Raw genomic sequence first — 13,170 nt, forward strand, 5'->3', positions numbered from 1 at the left:
CAATATTTAAAAAAAGAAAAAAAAAAGAAAAAAAACTAAAAACAAAAACCTCCCACTTCCCCTATGTTCTCTCTCTCTCCCCCCCCTCATTCTCATTTTCTAAAAAAATATGTTCATACACACAAAGTCTGTAGGCAAATGCTAGTATAATAAAAAGATTCTAATTAGAAACCACTATAGGATGACCCAATGGTTGTAGACGAATTACAAGCCCAATTTTTGGGTTCGATTCCTACCGCTAGTGAATCGTAGCCGGAAAAGACTGAAATGCCTTTACGAGACTTTTCAACTTAGAATGATGGATTGATGTGGCAAAACCATTAGCTAATCTCCTTTTATAAATGAATTTATTAAAAAAAGAAGATTTTAATTAGGTTTTGAAAGAGTAAACTTGTCATGTGAGTAGGAAATAACAGCATCCAATGCAAATAAGAGCAGAACCAGGGTTTTAGGCTGTTTGGCGGCTCTATTCAATCTTGTCTAGGGTTTTAGCTTCAACTCCTCACTCTGGTTTCTCCCTCCCCAATTTATACAAAGTTAGGGTTTCCAATTCTGCAAATATCATAGCAGATCCTGATTACGATGAAGGTGAAAGTAATATCTCGATCCGCAGATGAATTCACTAAAGAACGAAGCCAAGACCTCCAGGTGAGTTCCCCCCCCCCCCCCCCCCCCCCCCCCCCCCCTTCTCTCTCTCTACTTAGTGTTCTTCGTCGCTCTTTCTCTCCCTAAATTCTGAGGCTAGGGTTTCTGGTTCGATTTCCACAGAGGGTATTCCGTAACTTCGACCCCAGCATCCGAACCCAAGAGAAAGCCGTCGAGTATGTCCGGGCACAAAACGCTGCAAAATTAGATAAGGTGTGATTTGGGATTGATTTCAATTTGATTTTGATTTTGATATTTGGACTTTGAATGCCTCGAATAATTGTGCATCTAAATTTGTTTGAATGTTGTTTGTATTTTATGTGGGTAATTTAGATTTTCGCGAGGCCGTTTGTTGGAGCAATGGAGGGACATATAGATTCCATTTCCTGCATGGCAAAGAATCCAAACCACTTGATAGGAATATTTTCTGGTTCAATGGATGGAGGTACTTTGTTTCCTCTAAAATTTTCGAATTCCTTTCGTCACTAATTTATCCTTATATTAATTTTGGTATTTGCAAAATATAATATGGTACTAAGTTTTTAGAGTTTGAATATGTTTGAATTTCTCTACCCCTAATTGTATTCATGTGCATTTTTTTTGGCAGAAATTCGGCTTTGGGATCTAGCTTCCAGGTGAGTTATGATTTTTTCATGTGAAGTATTACATGAATTGATTGAGACTTGGACCTGATGTCCCTGCTTTTGAATCATTATAGATATATTCCCTTCAGTTGAGGGATCCCTCAAATGAGCTTACTTGAAGGGAAGACCTAAAAAGGATCCCTCAAGTAAACTTATTTGAGGGATCCCTTGGCGGAAGGAGACTGTAGATATATATATATATATATATATATTTATAGATCATTTTGTCATTTCCATACCATAAATACTTGGAATTTACTGTATTTGCTGTAATTATTGAACTCAACATAGGCGAACAGTTGGTCGGTTTCCTGGTCATAAAGGTGCTGTCCAAGGTTTAACAGTATCTACGGATGGGCGTGTTCTTGTGTCTTGTGGAACTGATAGCACGTAAGGCATAACCTCCTTTGTTTATTCCCCTGCCCCTCTACAAACTTAAGTTCTTGTACCGTTAATGAAGATTTGTCCATGATGAAGTCACTATCTTCCCTTTTCAGTGTTAGGCTTTGGAGTGTACCTGTTTCTAATCTTCTGGAGGAAGATGCCTCATCCGATAAGTCTGCTCAAGTATTTGCCTTCCTAATACTGTCACATGTTTTTTGAATGAATGTGTAGTCCACATTATACCTACCTAACTGGTTATACATGATTCGCAGCCACGGGAAACTTATGTTTGGAAGAATGCGTTCCGGTAAATTTCTAACTGAATTATTAGAGATGACACTTTCTAGTTGATCTTACAAATTGATTGATATGTCCTATGATTGTCAAAGTTCCTAAGATTTAGGTTTACATTCTTCTCATTTGAAGGTCCGTTGATCACCAGTGGAATTCTGATCGGTTTGCTACGGGGGGAGCTGGAGTAGATATATGGAACCACAACAGGTTTTGATCTGGCATAGTTATTCTTTTATTAACTAAAGAAGATGATAATTTTTTTATCCCTCATAAGTGGACAATTTTTTTTTATTGTTTATTGTTTTTATGCATAGGTCTGCACCAGAGCAGAGTTACCAATGGGGCACAGACACAGTTGTATCTGTTCGATTTAATCCTGGAGAGCCCGATATCTTGGCAACATCTGCAAGGTATGTATTGATGCTTGTAGATAATATATGTATAATAATACTAGTAATAAAAACTTGTACGGTAAACAGATTAGATACCATGTGCCTACTCATTCTGGTGTTTGGTATCGGATACCTTGCTTTCTAATTTTAGTATTCCGTTACATGTGGTTTCGGATACCTTGCTTTCTAATTTTAGTATTCCGTTGCTTGTGTTTTATTTAATAAGAATGGAACTAATATAATACTCTTGGAAAACAAATGCTTTCGTGTAAAAGAAGGTTAAGCTGTAATGATTGTCTGTTACAACATAATTTTTTGTTTTTTTATTTGTTCATACTGCAACAATTTTATTTCATCTTTCCATATTTGTTTGCTTCTTTTCTAACAAGTTATATAATATCGTATTTTAGGAGAGAAAGTAATATATGATTTCTGTTGCAGTGACCGCAGCATAGCACTTTATGACTTGCGCATGGGAAAACCAACATCAAAGTTTATAATGAGGGTATTGATACCAAATCATCGATGTTCAGCTCATCCCTTCAATTGTTTACAGTTTTGGTTTTAAAGTTTTGAGAGCTAAGAAAATAGCAATATTTGTTGGTCTCTTAATGGTATTTCTAACTTGCATTTTATTTTGACAGACAAGAACCAATTCCATTTGTTGGAACCCAATGGAGCCAATCAACTTCACTGCTGTAAGGATGTAAATTCAGAATTTTTTATTTGTTATCTCTGTAGAACATAAGGGATTTGCTCCAGATTATCTTTGTGCATCCTTTTCATTGTTTTAGGATGTTTAATCATCACATATGAGTCTAAGAGTTGAATTCTGGAATAAAACTTTAGCTCTACCAATGCAACTTGGTAATATGATCTGTAGTCATTGTAAAAAAATCTTGTAATCATTTGTTAGCAAAAAATATTTTACTTTTGATTGTTACCCTTATTAGTAGTTTTGGAGAACAAGCCTATTAGCACACCAATGCTCAAATATGTGGGCTTTCTTCTTCCTCGTGTAGCATTTTCTTATTCTATTCCGTGGCGGTTCTAATCTGATTCCTCAATTATAGGCAAACGAGGATTCCAACTGCTATAGCTTTGATTGTAGAAAGTTTGGTGAAGCTACGTGTGTTCACATGGATCATGTTTCTGCTGTGTAAGTTTAAAATTTTGCAATTGGAATATTTGGATTTTTTCCCCACACCTCAAATCCATTTTTCCTATAGTATATTTTAGTATGGAAATTTTGTATACCAAACTTCCATTTTTTACCCCTCAGGATGGATATTGATTATTCTCCAACTGGTCGAGAATTTGTCACTGGGTCTTATGATAGAACTGTGAGTTCCCTTTTACATACAATTAAATTCCATTTCATCAATGTTTGTGTAAATATGGCCTTAGTCCTTTTTTAAAAAAAAAAAAAATCCTTTGCAGATCATGATTTTCCCGTATAATGCTGGTCACAAACGGGAGATTTATCATACGAAGAGAATGCAAAGGTTTGACTTTCATGCATTCCTTCTCTCATTTGATTGCTCATATTTATTGAACCTATGCTGTTAGCTTTCATATGCCAATCACGTCACTATAGCTTTATGTTGAGTCACTAACTTCGATAGTCTGACTCATGTTTCCCTCTTCCTGCTTTTTATGTAGGGTGTTTTGTGTCAAGTACAGCTGCGATGGTAGTTATGTTATTTCTGGGAGTGATGATACTAATCTTAGGCTTTGGAAGTCTAAAGCATCAGAACAATTGGGAGTTGTAAGAAATGTCCTTTTTACCTTGTCTTTTTGTTGCCTTTCGGGTTACAGCACGACTTTCACCTTGGGACTTGGGAGTTATTCTTCCATTGCCTGTTTCTGATATTCACTCATTACATACTTGTATATTACATTTTTAGCATGGTTTTTTATTTCGTTGGGTAAATTTCTTCTTTTTGAAAAGAAAGAATGCATAAATTGGTTTGACTACGGAATTTTGTTCTTCCATGCACGCTATCACCAATATAGGCTTGAAACTCACAGATATAAACTTATAATTATTGTCATCTGCAGCTTCTTCCAAGGGAACAGAAAAAGCATGAGTATCATGAGGCGGTCAAAAACCGCTACAAGCACCTTCCTGAAATCAAGCGTATTGTGAGGTATAAAAGGATGAGGCCTGCTGTTATTTGTTTGTTTCAGAGAACATGGAATTATAATCGTTATTTCTTGTTAAAATAATGAATTGTATTTTGACATGTAAAATGGTCAACCATTTTTAGTCTGTATTTCTCATCTATCTGTTGTTGTGAATGGTGATTGTGCAGGCATAGGCACCTACCGAAACCAATATACAAGGCAGGTAAGCAAATTCGTGAACAAAATGAATCTCAGAGAAAGAAGCAAGAGAAGAGGAAGGCGCACAGTGCCCCAGGAAGCATCGTTGAAGAGCCACTACGGAAAAGAAAAATCATCAAAGTCGAGTGAACAGTACGTGCAGGTTAATGTTGGCAATCTGCTTCTGCATATTTATGTTACGCGAGGCTGTGAGCTCTATACCGGTGCCTTCACAGAGCGACTTCCCAATCAGCAACCCTCACCATGGACGTGGTGCGGTGTCTATAGAGGCTTTAACGGACTATAGTTTATAGAGGTTCGTTCTAGTAACTCTTAAGTCAATGCAGTCCAATTCAAATTCAAAGAGGAATTTTTGGTTCGTGTCCCCGTGAAATCTTTCGTGTTACGGAATTTTGTATCAACAGTTATATTTTGTATCGAAATGAAATGGAGTCATATAGTTTGATTAGTTACAGAATTGGTGATTGCCCTGGGTAGGTAAAAGTTTTTGAATTATTAACAATTACCGGAGCATGTGTATCTTGCTTTTTATCTCCCTGAGTTCTCACTTACGGATCCTCGGTGCAAAATATCAAAACTAAATCTGTTTTGGAAACGATTTTCCTTTATTTTTATTTTTATAAAAAAGTGATTTAGGTTATATAATTACAAAAAATTAGAAGTACATATAATTACAATGTGGAGTTACCCACCCCAAAGGATGGTTTGGTGTTTAACTTATAAGCTAGTTGGAGTTCGAGCAGTTACACTAAAGAATGGAAAATCGGGTTAGCCACGTAATAAGTTAAAAAAAAAGAAAAAAGATTAATGATTTTGACACCGCAGTTTATACTTTCAGCACATAATGACTCACAAAAATCCATCAGCATTTCTCAATTTGGAAAACAGAAGATTAAAAAAAAAAAAAAGAGAATGAAAAGAAGTGTACTATATTTCACTAGCTAAAGGCTGGAAATAGATCATTTTCTAATCTCTTCTATAAAAGCTACTTAATCAAGTGATTCGGGTATTTAAAATTTGATACAGAGGACATTTAAAAATGTTAATAACTTTAACTGTTTGATCAAATTTCAAGGGCTCAGATCACTTGATTAGGTGGCTTTGGTGGAAGAGATTAGGATAGGAAATTCCTTTAAAAATGATAATAACTTTAACCGTTAAATCAAATTTAAAAAACTTGAATTACCTGACTAGGTAATTTTGATGGAAGAGATTAGGAGAGGAGCTCTTTTCCAGAGGGCCACCCGAAACCACACCCACACACCCACTCACATCGTCATCAAGTCAGAGCTGGCATCTCCCGCTCCCGTGATTGCAGCCAGCCGCTGCCCCTCCCACGCGCTCTCCTGTATTATCTTCTCTCTCTCTTCCCCAATAAACCTCACCTCCCACGCCCACTCTCTCATGCCACGTCGTCATTTTTCAGTACGCCGGCAAAACGTACCGGTGTTCCAGGCAGACTGAAAAATCTCTCCTCCTCCTCGGCTCTCGCAATCAGATATCGACTCCCCTCTCTCCCCAATCTCTAGAACCCTGAGTCTCCCCTGCTCCTCAATGCACGGCTACAGCCGGCTCGGCAATTCCCGACCCGCCGGCTCCCCGCCGTCCTCCCCCCGCTGCCGCCACGGCCGCAACAAGAACTTGGGCGCCGGCCGAGGGCCCAAGCAGAGCATTGTGGAGAAGGTTGTGGTGTTGCTCATCTCAGTCGTTTTTAAGCGCCGAGGCGTGCTTTTGTTCGCGCCATTGTTGTACATTTCGGGGATGCTGTTGTATATGGGCTCGGTGAACTTCGATGTTGTTAGCTTGAAGAATGCGGTTGTTGTGGTCAGTAAGCGGTCGCCTCCGGGCTCGGTGTATAGGAGCCCTCAGGTTTTTCACAAGCTTTGGCCTCATATGCAGGCTGACAGCAATCACACTCACAATTTGGTGAGTGAATTCTTGCAAACTTCTTCCGATTCGATTGGGTGGAGGATTCAAAATGCACCATTTTGTTTTGTTTATGTAAATTCTTGACGAACTGAGCATTTGCTAATCTATGTGCACGCTTGTGTGTTAAGTTTGATATGCATTGCTGTCCACTATCTATTGTTATGTATTAGGGTCTACTGATTTGGGTAATTTTATCTGACTGTGAGTTACTAATTTTGAAAAAGAACGCATAGTTGTTTGATCTGCATATGGAAAAGAACCGTCTGCTCATCAATCGAATCACTTGGTATAGAAATTTACTGTCTTTATATGAAATCACTTTGATAGGTAGCTCTTTAGGGAAACCTCTTACGGGGGTTCACTTGGATAGTTAATATTGCACTTCTGCGAATTTGATGGTTATAGCCAATGTGAACTGACAGTATGCTGATATGAAAACTGTGCAGTTGATGGCAGTGTGGAATTCAAAAGTGCGGCGGCAAGTTTGGAAGCCATGTATTAGCAACGATACTCCAGAAGAAGGTTTGGGTTTTTCATATGATAACAATTAAACTGAGAATGACGTATTTAAAATATCTAATGGATACATTTATCATACTGGCTACCCAGAATTTTCTTATTCAAACTCACCATGCGGGGGGTTTTGCAGACTCTCTTGCCAGTACACCCTATACTACACTTTCAAATTGTTTAGGGATGATGCTTCAGATTTAATATGGGTTGCAAATGCCAGTAAGAGTCTATCACCACACATACTTGGTAAATGGTGGAGAGGGTGCATAAACAGGGTTTGTTCAAAAATGAAAACACCCTGCCACCTGCTCTTGTGTGCACGCAACTATACACAAATGTTTTCCAAAACATTATACTTCAGCTACACCTTTTTAACATCATGTTTATGCTGTGTGGCAAAGTACTTATAAAAAATTGTTTGAAACAGAATATGGTATGTTTTCAGTAAGTCAATGTGGCAGGAATTTTAAATCTAAATTTCAGTTATCCTGATTTTTGGAAGATAGAATGAATAATTATGTGGTTGTTAAAAACTAAATGAATAACTAACTGTTGTTTTTTTAATATTTGGACGGGTTACAGGACTACCAAAGTCGAATGGTTTATTTATAATTGAAGCAAATGGTGGATTGAACCAACAACGTTTATCGGTAGGTGTGATTACACACAACTGGAATTCATTTTCTTGATTGGTATGGCTTTGTTGATTTATATCAATCTTTCTTGATTTGGGTGGCTGCCATGGTTAGGGTTTGTGATCTATGCGTTGTAGTTGGATTCTTTTTTTAATTGGTTGGGTTGCTTTGAACGTCTTTTGTCATTGTTTTTGTGGTTTTGATCGTTGCATAAAGATATCAAGCACCTGAGAGTAATTGACAGGCAAAGATGTAGAGTTCACCTCAAAATTTAATTTTTTACAAAGTGAAAGCTATACTCCAAGATATGGCTGAAATGTGTTGTTTGGGCAACACCAAGGAATTTTGTCTAGTTTTCCTGGGTATGAATGTTTTGGCTTTTCAACTAGGCTTGACACACACTCACGTGTTTGCAGTTGTGGGGTTGTAGACTGCTGATTCTATATATACAATTGAAAATGAAATGAAGGATCGGACATTTTTCTTGTGCATTGCTGTCACGTAGGAGAAACAAACTGTAGAGATATATTATTGTGTGTGAAATTCTGTTTTTCTTTTAACATGATATATTGTTGGACTGTCAATTGTAACAACTTGATTATCAACTTGTCAACATGTCATGCAATATTGCTTTTTATATTGTTAGACACACGCAACACATGCATATATATTGGGCTGTGTTCTTTTGCTAGATGTATGGTATGTTATCTTGTTAAACTTCGAAATTGGACATTTGAACAAGAATCTCCATGATCAATAGTCTAGATGTCAGTCTGCCAACATAACATGCTGCATTGTCCACCAAACCTATATTTTCCTTCATATATGTATGTATTTCAACTCACTTATTTGTATGATATTCCTGCGAGACCAAAGCCATCCGTGTTATTGTAATTTACAGAGTGCATGAATTTCATGAATAGCTGACAATAGTAACTTGTGTCAAAAACATGTCTTGTGCATCTGATTTTTCCTTTTCTTTTTCTTTGACAGTTTTCTTCATGACTTCATTATAGATTTGTGATGCAGTTGCTGTGGCTGGACTATTGAATGCAACGCTTCTGATTCCAATTTTTCATCTAAATAGTGTCTGGAAAGACTCAAGGTGATTACTAAAGTTATTGTACCATTAAGATTATGATCTTCATCATGCTCAGCTCCATTACCACTTACATTGAGATTTTTATTTTATTCGTCATTCTAAATAGTTTAGCATGATTCATTCAGAAAATGTATAACTAGGTTAACTTAGTTTCTGAATCAGCCACGACAAGTTGACAACTGCTAAAACGCCTTATCTGAACTATTTGGTTTGATATGAATTACCAAACTTTGGCTGATGCATATTTTGAATAAAACATTAAACTTAGCAAATGGGAATTCTTCGTTTGAAGTTGTTGTAGGCCGCAAGTAAGGGAATTATTTACTATAATTCTCTGTTTTTCCTTCTCCATTTTCTTAAATGAATTAAGTTTAAAATTGGATCATAGTAATTATGTATAGGTGTTTTTGTCCTTACCAAGTTCATGTTAAAAATTATTAGTTACTTATGGCTTGGGTTGTAGCAAACTTCATATAGAGGGAGAGCTCAAATGTGACCCTCCTTTCCCCCTTCTTTAGACCTTGGTCTTCTTTCAGCCAAAAAGATAACACCATTAATGGCTTATAATGGATGTAGTTGACAAAAAAGGGCTTGCATGTGTATTGGATACAACATACAATTTGACCTGGTAACCTTTTGATTGGAGCATGGTTGTCTCGCAGGTCCTAAGCTTTGAAATCTGACCACTGAGAATATATGTCAAGCATGGCAGTAAAAATTTAAATTATTGAAAACTTGTCATGTTTTGATGTTTCAAGGTATTGACCATTTTATTTCCTACTTGTTGCAGTCACTTTGGGAACATATTTGATGAAGATTACTTCATCCATGCTCTCAGAAATCAAGTGAATGTGGTTAGGGAGCTCCCAGGGGATATACTGGAGCGATTTGACAATAATATAAGCAACATTGTGAATCTGAGAGTGAAGGGTTGGTCAAGTTCAGCTTATTATCTTCAAAAGGTCCTCCCAAAGTTGGAGCAAATGGGGTATGTCATATGTGCCTTGCCTTTATTGTTGTTTCTAGTTGGTCTTTCTCCCCTTTCCTTTCTTTCTTTCTTTCTATATCTATATTATGATGTGTTTTACTCTTTAATTCTTTACTTTTGAGTCATGGGCTTGTGTTACATTGTATGTGACAGCTATATATAGTTTCTCTCAACCCATGTTGCAGGGCTGTGCGCATTGCACCTTTTTCCAACAGATTGGCTTATGCAGTTCCTTCAAAGGTCCAAAGGCTTAGATGCTTTGCCAATTTTGAAGCACTGAGGTTTTCAAGTTCTATAAGAATGCTTGCAGATAAAATGGTTGAACGAATGGTTAAAAGTAGCTCCCACAGTGGGGGAAAATACGTTTCAGTGCATCTTCGGTTTGAAGAGGTGTGTAGTTTTTGTTATCCTTTAAAATGAATCATTTCTGATTTTTTCTGTGACTGTAATTTCTTTTAAATGAACAATTTATAAATTTTGTTTTTATCTCTTTGTCAAAGGACATGGTAGCGTTTTCGTGCTGTGAATATGATGGCGGGGAGGAAGAGAAACGCGAAATGGATATTGCTCGAGAAAGAAGTTGGAGAGGAAAATTCAGGAGAAGGGGTAGAGTAATTAGGCCAGGTGCAAATCGTGTGGATGGGAAGTGCCCTTTAACTCCATTAGAGGTATAATGCTATTCTTTCTATCCATTTCAATTTAAGCTGTGAAATCATGTCCGACCCGGTTATATATAAAAGTTCTGCTACTTGGGCTTTTGAAAAATATTTTAAAACTTCACATTCTGCACTCCAGACTTTATATATTTAGAAAGAAATACATTTGTGAGGAGTCCACAATGAGATTTTTGGAGTGCCAATAACAGTTCCCTAATTAAATTTCTTTGAAAAAAAAAAAAACTCTTGCTCAATGTTCTAATATCGTTTGCTGATGTTTTCTACTTCTGCTACTACAATTAACTACTGTGAACTATACCAACAAAAGAAAACACACTGGACTCTTATTTTTTGGGTATGAATGAAAATCTGATTGTTCTGAAAGATTTTGGAAGTTAAGAGGGCTTGGAGATTAGTTTAGATATATTGCGTCTCTTTTGCTGGACGGTGGTTTTTGGTTTTGGTGGTGGTGGTGGTGGTGGTGGGAAGAGGGCTTTGGCTGAGGGGCATGGGGACTTTTTTTTTCCCTGAAGGTTTTCTATTCTGTTTAAATAAACAAAATGTTAATGCCACATCATCATTATTATTTTGACTAATACATTTTTTATTGATTTTTATTTTGGATGAACATGGTCAAATTTTGTCCAATAGCTGGTCTGGCCATGGCTGGACCAAGTACAGAACAGACAGCTAAAGTTCATAATAAGCATTAGTATTTGAATTGTTTCTCAACCTTGGTGAGTAATGAAGTATTCGGTGCTGTAGGTAGGAATGATGCTCAGGGGTATGGGGTTTGACAATGCCACTTCAGTATACATTGCAGCAGGAAACATTTATAAAGCGGAGAAGTACATGTCTCCTCTTAAACAGATGTTTCCACGCTTGGAAATGAAAGACACATTGGCAACTACAGAAGAACTTGCTCCTTTTAAGGTATTGTTTGGGTGCAATTACATCTCCAATTAAGTACGCATCAGCTTCAAACTAATGCAATTTTTATCATACCATTTCTGCAGTAGGGTCCATTCACCTAAATTTGCTCCTTTTGGTATAAAAATAGACTTAGCATTAAGTTAATTTTTTCAATGCTAAATTTTTCTGATGTAGGGCCATTTATCTAGGTTGGCGGCTCTTGATTACACGGTTTGCCTCCACAGTGAAGTATTTGTTACCACTCAGGGAGGAAATTTTCCCCACTTCTTGATGGGTCACAGGCGGTATCTCTATGGAGGACATTCAAAGACAGTCAAGCCTGATAAAAGAAAGTTAGCACTCTTATTTGATAATCCTAGTATCAGGTAACGTGTGCTTGAAATGTTAGTTTAAAATTGATTTCATCTGTTGAGTTTCTAACTTTCAAATAGTATGGATTCATCCACGTAACCTAAAACATGCGCATTGGTACCTACCTAAAAGAAAAGGACCACATTATTTAACACTCAGCTGAGTATAGGTTGTCTAAGGACACATCTTTGCTTTCTCTGTCCTTCTACATTTTAACTTGTGCATGTTGCAGAAGTTAAAACTCGATTAAAATGCAAAAACAATCTTAATAGTTACACCATTTAAACATTTTGTTTCTCTTTTTGTCTTTCTACATTTTGGTATTACCATGCATTACACCTTCCAAGCCCAAAACTAAAAACTAAAAACTGAAAATGAAATGGTTATCAAACGACCCCTTTTCTGTTTGACCTTTGTTAACTCCAAGCACCTTGGTTTTCTCTGTAATGGGTTTGGTATGGTTGTCGTAAACATGATATATCAAGATTTACCTGGGAAATAAAAAGGGGCATGATGGATGTTTAAAGCATAGAACAACAAATTTACCTATCAAACAAAAATGGGGTAACAAATGATATTTATAGACAAACAACATGAATGTAATTTGCTTTGCTTCCACCTAGTGGTCCTTTGTTTGCACTAAAAAGCATTGTAGAAAAACAACTTAAGCATTCTTATTCATCCGTATTTCTTATATTGCAGATGGGAAGATTTCAAACGGCAGATGCAAGACATGCTTCGCCACAGTGACCAGAAGGGTTTTGAATTGAAAAAACCCAGTGCGTCGCTGTATACATTTCCCATGCCAGATTGTATGTGTAAAGAAGCAGAAGCCACAAATATAAGCGGTAACTTAATTAACACAACTGATTTGAATACATAAAATTATTCTTTAGGGTTACGATTTTTGTGTTCACCTGTAATTTTATTGTATCATTAAAAATAACGTCGTTCAGTTAAGTTGAGAAATTGTTCTTTCAGTTGAGTGGAGGGGGAATGTATCCTAAGGTCTTGATTCTTTCGGTTGATTAACTCTGCCCAATCAATAGTGTGTTACTCAATTCATTGTATATGTACAATAACAGATCAAGGGAAAATTCTTTGTATCTATCAAATCTTCTCCTTTATAGATATGCTTTGATTCGTTATACTGAGGTACTATCCGCATCTGGTGCTGCTATTTTTTGTTTACAACTTCATATGCTTTCTTTTCATACACCCCAACATCAGCATCTACATTTGCATGTTCTGCATTTGTGTACATTCGAAATCTGCATAGCTTCGGCATTCGGAATTTGCATCTGCATCTGGTTTTGTCGACGTTCGGAATCTGCATTGCTTCTACACCTTCGGCATCG

The 13,170-nt window shown here is 36.9% G+C and overlaps 2 protein-coding genes across 2 annotated transcripts; both read left to right on the plus strand.

The window, feature by feature from the left end:
• The first annotated feature begins 442 nt into the window (after positions 1-442).
• On the plus strand, positions 443-5,153 carry LOC103967905 (DDB1- and CUL4-associated factor 13). Its single transcript, XM_009381235.3, has 17 exons — positions 443-648; positions 769-858; positions 979-1,090; positions 1,253-1,280; positions 1,581-1,679; positions 1,787-1,856; positions 1,946-1,980; positions 2,100-2,174; positions 2,282-2,377; positions 2,801-2,864; positions 3,004-3,057; positions 3,433-3,518; positions 3,642-3,702; positions 3,800-3,864; positions 4,022-4,127; positions 4,421-4,509; positions 4,675-5,153. The coding sequence occupies exons 1-17, from the start codon at positions 583-585 to the stop codon at positions 4,832-4,834; spliced, it is 1,356 nt and encodes a 451-aa protein (XP_009379510.1). The 5' UTR covers positions 443-582; the 3' UTR covers positions 4,835-5,153.
• An 815-nt stretch (positions 5,154-5,968) lies between these two features.
• On the plus strand, positions 5,969-12,960 carry LOC103967914 (O-fucosyltransferase 9). Its single transcript, XM_009381243.3, has 10 exons — positions 5,969-6,631; positions 7,081-7,156; positions 7,730-7,797; positions 8,799-8,887; positions 9,675-9,872; positions 10,058-10,262; positions 10,373-10,540; positions 11,294-11,461; positions 11,636-11,826; positions 12,515-12,960. Exons 1-10 carry the CDS (start codon positions 6,260-6,262, stop codon positions 12,693-12,695), a joined length of 1,716 nt encoding a protein of 571 aa, XP_009379518.2. The 5' UTR covers positions 5,969-6,259; the 3' UTR covers positions 12,696-12,960.
• Positions 12,961-13,170: the final 210 nt, after the last annotated feature.

Source organism: the organism of the source record quoted next, unplaced genomic scaffold (genome assembly GCF_019419815.1).
Source record: "Pyrus x bretschneideri cultivar Hongxiangsu unplaced genomic scaffold, Pyrus_bretschneideri_v1 Contig17, whole genome shotgun sequence".
NCBI lineage: Eukaryota > Viridiplantae > Streptophyta > Magnoliopsida > Rosales > Rosaceae > Pyrus > Pyrus x bretschneideri.